At 38.4% G+C, this 9,662-nt stretch overlaps 1 protein-coding gene across 1 annotated transcript in view; it reads right to left on the minus strand.

Moving 5' to 3' along the window:
- Positions 1 to 4,910: 4,910 nt before the first annotated feature.
- LOC144969698 (xaa-Arg dipeptidase-like) overlaps positions 4,911 to 9,662 on the minus strand; it is a 13,651-nt gene continuing 8,899 nt past the window's right edge. Inside the window, exons 5-7 of the mRNA XM_078908851.1 lie at positions 9,303 to 9,442; positions 6,321 to 6,561; positions 4,911 to 5,201 (exon numbers count right to left, since the gene is read on the minus strand). Of these exons, the coding sequence (XP_078764977.1) occupies positions 4,963 to 5,201; positions 6,321 to 6,561; positions 9,303 to 9,442 (620 nt within the window). The 3' untranslated portion in view covers positions 4,911 to 4,962. The remainder of the gene's footprint in view (positions 5,202 to 6,320; positions 6,562 to 9,302; positions 9,443 to 9,662) is intronic.

A 9,662-nucleotide genomic window follows, 5' to 3' on the forward strand; every position in this document is an offset into this window, starting at 1 on the left:
CAAAGATCCAGTGCTTATTGATGGAAATCCTCTAAAGATATTTAAGAATTCACTTACATGGGCAGTAAACTGACAGATGGTGACTGCAATGCAGAGATCAAAACCAGAATCAGTATGGCAAACCAGACATTCGCTTACCTCAAACAAATTTGGAGAGCAACGGGACTATATTCTGCACTAAAATAAAGATTTAAAAAAATAATGTCTTGAGCGTTTTGCTCTATAGATCAAAATGTTGGAAGATCACAGAGAGTATAATCCAGAAGCTTGAAGTATTCCAAAACAAACGGTTGCGACGAATCTTCAAGATATTCTGGCCAAACACAATCTCAAATGAAGACCTGAGAGCGAGAGCTGAAGTGGAGTCTCTGGTGAGTCTCATTTAAAGGAGAAAATGGCAGTAGTTTGGGCATGTCTGTCGTAGACCGGATGAAACACTGATAAGGAAGACTCTGCGATGGACACCCCAAGGAAAGAGAAAGCGAGGCCGCCCCAAGGAGACTTGGAGACGTACCGTAGAGAGGGACCTAAAGTAGAGAGGTCTGTCACCGAGATGGCCCCAAGAATAGCTGCTGACAGCACCAGGTGGAGATCCTTTGCATCGCTCAATTGCCAGCAGGCTCGGAGTGGATTGAATGATGAGTGAGTGAGTAGAAAAGTAACACCGTCAAATGATATGTTAGACACGGCTACTCATTAAACAGTCAGTGAACAGGGAGACCAAAATATCCGGTAAATCTGGCATTTCGCGGATTGACTCAAGTTTACTTGCAAGTAAAACGGTTAATTTAACGATTGAGCTATCTGGGTCTGTGTAACGATCTTTTTTTTGTGCGGCTATTTGGTCTTGTGGTATGACACTCGCCTTCGGATCGGAAGGTCCTGGGTTGGAAGCTCGCTCTGAGCGGCGCATAGTTGATTCCTTGGAAACTGCTCTTCATTCACATCCTCTCACCGTACTCAGCTGTCAAATGAGTATCTTGCCGTTAACAGCGTTGTCTCTGTCAGAAAAAAATGTAATATTGCCTAACTGGTAAAAAGTCTCGTCATACATGTTAAATGTTGCTGCTGGCTAAGGACCCATTGTAAAGCACCATAAGCTCGTTTAGTGGATATTGCAATATATATAAACGTTCGCTTAAAACATATCTGTTTCGATTTTAGTAGATGGTATGAGAAGCAAGATAGGTTTGTGTTGTGTGTTGTGTTGTGTGTGTGTGTGTGTGTGTGTGTGTGTGTGCTTGTGTGTGTAAATGGTTATGTTTCAGCCTAAGTAATTTGTAATTTAAGCGCTTAGAGTCTGGTGTCTCAGAGTTATAGCGCTATATATATATATATATATATATATATATATATATATATATATATATATATATATATATATATATATATAGGGAGGAGGGAGCTGTGACATTGGGAGGGATAGTGGGGAAAAGAGGGGGGGGGGGGGTCGATGAACAGGAGGGTATGGGTCGGGGATCGTTTGGGGGTATTGAGGAAAGGAGGAAATTTGCGAGGAGGAGGGGGGGGGGGGGGGGGGGGGGGAGGGGAAGGGTGGGAAGGGAGAGAAAGAGGAAGTATATTGAGGGGGGGGGGGGTATTTCGTGCTATTAATTTGAATTTGTTTGGGTGTCTGCACCTTGTCATAAGTTCGCATCTTTTGTTTAGGATGTTATGTTTATGGCTGTTTTTTTTTCAGTGAGGCACAGATTGCACTTTCTTGTTCCACATCGATAGGGACTACTTTTTTTTGACAATCTCCCATGTATCAAAGAAGATCGCACATCTGAAGAGACGCCTCGGGTGTCGAAACCGCCGCAACTGCACCCATGATTGATCTTAGTCCCTTTGGGTGTGAAGAGAATGCTCTACCAACTGGGATATCGGGACCATATGACTCGTGTACATGTTGTCAATTTTGATAATAAAATAAAAAGAAAAGCGAGCTTTTATATAGTACAATATCAACTTGATGTGCTCAAAGCGCGTAAAAAAGGTTATAAGACAACCATTCCATTTCTTGGCAATAACTTGGAATATTTGATCAACATTTAAATGATGATATTCTGTGATTCACTACCATAGCAATGAAAAAGTAATCAAGTAATGTCGTAGGATATAAATGATTCTCAAGGATACCCCATAAACAGACAATGAAAATGACTATATAATTAAGAGATAGCTTGAGTTACATCGACGCTCATGTTCTATTCAGTAATTAACCCTGTAATTAACGTAGAGCGCAAGTAAATGTCGTTGACTATAAAAACGAAACCAAGAAATAAAATGAGCCAGATAAGGGTTGGCTTTTCGACGACAAACATGATTAGAGTCATCTTCGTACTACGATTCGTGTTGTTGGCAAATTGCCAACGTTTGGATCTATCTTATTTTACACAAGATCATGCAAAGCCATTATGTGATGTGTCGTTTAGAATCGATGAAGGCTGTTCCAAAGAACTCGTAGAAACACGGAGCCTTGTTCTGTGCAGCTTTTATTGTGGTATGGAACCTTCTTGTTTTGGGGCAAGTCTAGATGAAAATGGACATTGTTTTATACACCTCGATTGTCCCCGGATAAGTGGTTGCATGATGGAAAACACAGACCACCAGTTATGGAGAAAATCTTGTTTACATGGAGTTTGGGACACCTCAACACGATCCTGTATGTGCGAGTTCGGATACAAGGGTGAGAGTTGTGATCTTTTTTATGCTACGTGCCAAGATATTTTAACAGCAGGCTACCCCTCAGGGACATACAATGTCTTCCTCGATCCTAACCAGGATGGCCTATTTCCATTGCATACAGCATGCTGGATAGATTTAGAAGAATTTAAATCCTCTACTAACGTCATGAAGAATCAAGGCCTGTACGACTTTAACCATACCTGGATGGATTATGTCTTCGGATTTTACTACGACGACCAGAACAGGTGGGCTGGTCTTGAAGCTTGGCATGAGCTTTCTAATGCTGGTTGTAATCATGTGGGATTTCGGTTTACACTCAGGACGCCAACATACCCATTCCTTCATCGATTTTATCGCGGTTTTCATCTTTCGGGCTATAGCACACACTATGCTTTTACTTTTGAGAGCTCCGGGTCTTTGTCGCGAGGCACAGTGCCTAATGGTTCTTATTTTGGTGAATGTCTTGACTCCCTTCAAAATGTTCCATTTTCCACATGGGATAACGATAATAGTGGGAATCTGAGTAAGAATTGTGCCAAAAATGCTGGATCGGGTTGGTGGTATCCTGGATCATGTGAAAACCCATGTAACGCTCTTGGTTTCGGGATACAGTTCTTGGAGGACGTACCAGAGCACCAAGTGTTTTCTTTATTGGGACTCGACATGGGGCTTGTGTCCTCTGAGACTGGGGAATTTTCCATAAATCTTGGTTGTAATTGAGAAATGAAACTATGATAACGAAATATAAATATGAATAAGATGATCTAAATCTAAGCCGCGTCAAGCGAGGACGAGAGACGCATGCGCACAACCAACATGACGTTCTCTCTCTGATAACTTTTCCGCCGGTGTCGTCACAGACTATGGGTGACGTCCAATCAAGGGACGCTACTTTTCCGCTAATCGCATTCCCTATAGCTACTCGCTTGGAGACATTTTAAACAAGAGACCAGATTTCATGAATAAAATTAGATCAAGTTTATTTGAACCAGAGTTTAGGAAAATATAGAAGACGTTGTCTTAAATTATTTTTAAAACGAGCTTTTATATAGACAATATCCACTAAAACTGCTCAAAGCGCTTTACAAGGCGTCCCCAACCAACAGCAACACTTATCATGTAGGACAAGGCGTGACGCTAATTAGTCGATACTACATTTTTTTTTCAAAATAGAGACAACGCTGTTAACGGCCAGGTAATCTCTTTACATCTGAGTCCGATGAGATAATGTAAGCAAGAAGCCTTTGCCAATGAATTCAACTATGCGTCGCTCAGAGCGGGACTCGAACCCTGAGCCTTCGGATCCGAATTCGATTGTCATGCTACAAGACCAAATAGCTGCACACAATCTTATTTCCAATTTTCAATTTTTTATTTTTATTGAACGTCGTTTATTGTATTTCCATTTAACTTTGATTTCTATTCAGTAGTAATGATATAATATTTTATATAACACATTAAAAACAAAACAAACAACAACAATGATAATAATAATAATAATAATAATGATAAATAATAATAATAATAATAATAATAATAATAATAATAATAATAATAATAATAATAATAATAATAATAATGATAATAATGATAATAATAATAATAATAATAATAATAATAATAATAATAATAATAATAATAATAATAATAATATTAATAATAAAAAATGAAGACTCCCCCCCCCCCCCCTCATTACATCCCTTCCCCCTACCCCCCCCCCCCCCCCAAAAAAAAAAAAAAAAAAAAAGAAAAAAACAACAACAACAAAAAAACAACAAAAACAAATAAAACAACACCCCTACCACCTAAAAAACAAAAACAAAACAAAGCAAAAATAATTTGAGCCAAGTAACAATTACTATTATTATACAACAGGAAATAACCGGTAGGTTACAGAGTCTTACATTTTGTTATTCAATCAATCTCCAATACCATTGTCACCGAGGCCTATAGAGTTTGGCACTCTCTGAATGCCCTGGCAATATCCCAAATGTATACTTATCCCTTTTCACTTTGGACCTGACCATGGTCTTCATTAATAGTCAATCACTTTCATCAATTAACTTCGTTGAATTAAATATAGGTTAAATGTACACGATAAAACCCGTACCAATTGTGATATCATAGAAAACCGAGAGTTTGAAATCTCTATAGTTATTGTAGCTGGATCCATCTACTTTTAATACTGGTTATTATTGGCCCATGGTTCATCTGTTTCAACTAACAAATTCACAATACCCTCAAAACTCAGGAGGCTGGTTCAAAAAGGCATCGTCAATTTTGTTTTGACCAACCTACATTGGTGTCATATGGCACGGGCATTTTGATTAGATTTCTTTCTGGAAATGCTGTAGAGAATTCCTTGAAAATTGAAACGGTCTTTTCTTTTTTGAGGGATTCAGCCAGCTCATCCTTGACTTTGCTAATACTTCCCGGGTTAACGAGCAGGTCAATAGCTGTCATGGCAATGGCCTTGGCGATGGACACAGTATAGGCTTGTGCAATGGGAGATCCTAAAGAAAAATGATCAATTGTACAGTAAATCAGCCAATTCCTATTTCAATGATCCACCAGAAATTTTGGGTCTGCCTTTAAATGTTACATCTTATTCTCTTTTTGAAATATAAGGACCTGATGTTATGACTAAAATGGGTTTAATAACACATCTTGGAGAAAGTATTGAACGTTTTAACCTGCGCATGAACGCATTACGCCAACAATTTCTTTCTAATTTTCTTTTTTTTTAAAAAAAGTTAACAACACTTAATCTATCGTCGATGAACTTAAGAATTCTGGTGTCATGTTTGATTCAGACCTCTCAATGGATGAACAAGTTTGTAAGATTAAAAGGAACTTATTTCTAGACATGAGTTCAATACGATACTTGAAAAAACAATATTTCACTCAGTATTTCTGAAATTACGTTTTCAAATCTCTTTACTTTCCTGTAAATCACAGTACAAACACTTGCCCTTCCCCTGGCAATTAAAATAATACAACACACCTCGTCGTGAAAAAGAAGCATCAAGACGAAAGTGCTCTTCTTTAAAAAAATGTATCGAATATAAAGTGACAACAATGATTTTATTTTCAAATGTCTTGACACACTGCACTTTCTTCTCCAACAGAACTCCTTGGATATACATATAAACTGCAAAGTTGTCTTCGTTCCTGTTCCAATTAAAAAATTACTATTATTATTATTATTATTATTATTATTATTATTATTATTATTATTATTATTATTATTATTATTATTATTATTATTATTATTATTATTATTATTATTATTATTATTATTATTATTATCATTATTATTATTATTATTATTATTATTATTATTATTATTATTATTATTATTATTATTATTATTATTATTATTATTATTATCATCATCATCATGATCATCATCATCATCATCATCAAGGACGAAGAAGTGGATTGCAGACTTTATGTCATTTAAATGGACATCCCTTACTAAATAGATATAGAATGATATATTTGAGTTCTTTGTTTAATCACATTAAAAATAGATTTTAAAACTTTTTGACGTTTCTTTCTTTCTAACTTTCTTTTCTTTTTCTTTTTTTTTTCTTTTCTTTTTTATTCGTGAGATTCACGTGAGTACTTACGGAGTGCTTTTACAAACTCGTTGCTTCCTATATCTGCGTCGGAGCCGACATAGAACATGGGCATCAAAGTGGGTACCACGTGGCTGACATTCCCTACGTCAATCGCCTCCATGATTGGCCTCCTTTTGACAAGAGGTGTGGCCAAAGTGCCGCAGTAGTATGCATTCATTTGGAGCAAGTAACACAGTTCCTTGTTGTTCATGAAGCTGTAGTAAGTCTTCTGGGCCATGTGAGTCTCAAACTTGGAAAGTAGGAATACGTTTCAACTTTTATTATCAAGATAAAAATAAAAATTAATAAATAAGGTGACGTCAGTGACAAGTCAGCATTGTCTTGTCTCGTGACAAAATCATGCAATTCTCAGCGAGGTCTGTACTGTAACCTGATAATTGGCATTGACTGAAACACTGTGCGTCGCGGTTTTGAGCATGCATGAATGAGTACCTGGTCACAGTGCTGTAATCTAAAAATAAAACAAAAACGATACGACTCCCCCCCCCCCCCAAAAAAAAGACAAACAAACAAACCAAAAAAAAAAACAAAAAACAAAACAAAAACAAAAACAAAAAAAAACAAAAACAAAATGAAAACAAAGCCAAATAACCCAACAATACCCGTATCTAAAATTTCGGTCGCAAACTATGAACGATTAGAATGACCTTCATAGTTGCAAAACAAAATCTCAAACCTTGGACTTCACAAGTCCCAGATTTGAGAGTTTTTGCCAAGATGATGGTTATTTCAATCGATCGGTTTTTGAAGGACGACTTTTCAGGTCAAAATTAAAAATACGTGTTGTTTTTTTCTCAGAGTACGACGGTATATTCAACTACGGATATCGAAAGAGTTCTAGTCTAAAAAGGTTTGAAAGGAGACTTGTGCTGCCTGAAATAGAGAGTAAATTCTATGATATGTGACCCACCCCATCAAACGTGGTATTTTGTTGAGGGAATGATCTGACAAAGAGAGTGATTTTAACCAGGTAACTACGGCGCTCTGGAAAGACTAATATCTAAAAATACCCCGCGAGGTCCCAGGAGTTTTTGCCAAGATGAAGGTTATTTAAATCGATCGATATTTGAAGGACGAGTTTTCTGATCAATTTTTAAATACCCGTCTTTCCAGAGCACGGCTCTTAACTGGTTCAAATCAAAATGACAAGACACGACCTAAGCCCCTGAAATATGTTCTTGAGAATACCGTTTTACACCCATTCATCCACCAAAATTCAACTCAGGTGATATAGCACTTTACACTCATTTATCGGCCAAAACTCAACCCGGGTGTTTATGAGCACCTGAGGAAGCTGGCGGGATCAACCTGGGGTGGTAGTCAAGCGCTCCTGAGGACGTCCGCCTAGGCACTATGCTATTTCACCGCGGAGTATTGCGCTCCGATGTCGGGTAGAAGCAAGAGCGTTGAGAAGGTAGATGTGAAACATCGCAAGTCCATGCACATAGTGTCGGGAACGCTGGCAACAACGCCTAGAGAATGGGGCCCGATAATGGCACAATCCCGATGTCCGGGGGGGGGGGGGGTTACAAACATCTAGCTTATTAGATCAAAGAGAGAGGAATAAGGATACCCCTCTCAAGAGCATAATGGACGGCACCCCCCATTTCGAGCCACAATAAGTCACTGAAACCCTTGCACGTAGCTTCCCTGACTTCGGACAGAGCTGCATATACCGCATGGAAGTCGGTTTGGACGAATTCAATCCCTCGAGGGGGCGTGGACATCGACTCCTCGAAACTGGGGGAGAAGTTGCCAGACGTCTTCGGTCGAGAACCTGCTTAACAGCACGCTCACTACATCAGTGGGGAGTTGCCACATGTCCAACATGTACCCGTTGTGGTAACAAGCCCGAAACCGCAGATCATCTGTTTGAACGGTGCGTCATGACGAAGCTTCCGGGCGGGTTTGCGACGGTGCACGAGTGCGGTACGGAGTTTGCATCCCGGATCGATCACCATAACATAGTAGTGTGAGCACCATTAGAAGCTGCTGCGAAAACTCAACTCGGGTTATATAGCGCTTTACACCAATTCGTCATCCGTCACTACTCAACCCGGGTGTTTATGATCACCTGGTTGTTGGCAGCAAATGGTATTGTGAGGATACAAGAGCATCCTCAAAGGCGACTTGCAGTGAGATGAAATATATTAATACGTTCCCTCATTGCCTGCTAGGTTAAAGATAGAGCAAGAGTAAAAAATATTAAATACAAATCAAAAACAACAACAAAAGAAAGAAAAAACACTAGAGAATTTATAGAGCGCAATATCCATTGAACAAGCTCAAAGCGCTCTACAAAGGGTCCCTAGCTAACAGTAACACTTAACAAGTAGGACGAAACATGATGCCTGTTAGGCGATATTACACTTTTATTTCCGACAACGATGTTAACGACAAGTTTCTGATTTTACATTTGACTGAGGCGAGAGAATGTGAGTAAAAGTCTTTTCCAGGGACTCAAACATGCACTACTCAGAGCGGAACTCGAACCTTGGACTCTCCGATCCGAAGGCGAGCGTTTTACCATAAGACCACATAGCTGCAAAATAGTATACTGACATTGTGGATTATCTTTGTATTAGACCAGCATATATTTATCAAATATCAGAAAATCAATATCAATAAAAAAAGTGGATTCAACAATGCATAGTGCCACACGTTATTTGCTTTTGACACTCTGAGTCGATCAGCAATATCTAACAATAGATAAGATCTATTTCACACCTTAGACAGAGTAGATATTCATTTGAAAATATATGTTTACGAACACATTTCTTTAACATTATGTTATGGTTGTCATGTGCACATGGAAAACTGATAATGATTTCGATTCTGGCTTATTGCGTTTTTATATTTTCTTCTTTCTTTCATACGTTATGATCAGTTTTACTATTTCATTTATCACAAGCAATGAACAAATCAATTGACGTCGAGTGAGCAGTATTGTTGTCCATTTTATTATCTTACATCGCATCCTGAGGCATGAGCGGCAGCCTCCAGGCAGGGGAGGATTCTTTTTTCCATGAAGAAAAGCTCGGGATTTGAAGGAGCGGATGTACAGACCACAGTCCTGCATTCGTTCTTCAGCCCAGTTCTCCCGAATGATGCTACAGTATAAATGAAACAAAGTTTAAGCTCCTCAACAAAAAGGTCTCACTGGAATCAAAGGAAATATTAAAGTTAACCATTTTTATATTCTAACGTTTTTGACTCTGGTAAAAATGTCCAGAGTTGGTGATTCAATGGATTTGATTCGTACTTTTATAGCTAAGGGAGTGGCTGCCTGGACACCAAAATCTTAAATCACAATAAATAAAATAAAACCCC

This window comes from Berghia stephanieae, chromosome 3 (genome assembly GCF_034508935.2).
Source record: "Berghia stephanieae isolate SIO BIC M18660-M18661 chromosome 3, UCSD_Bste_1.3, whole genome shotgun sequence".
Lineage (NCBI taxonomy): Eukaryota > Metazoa > Mollusca > Gastropoda > Nudibranchia > Aeolidiidae > Berghia > Berghia stephanieae.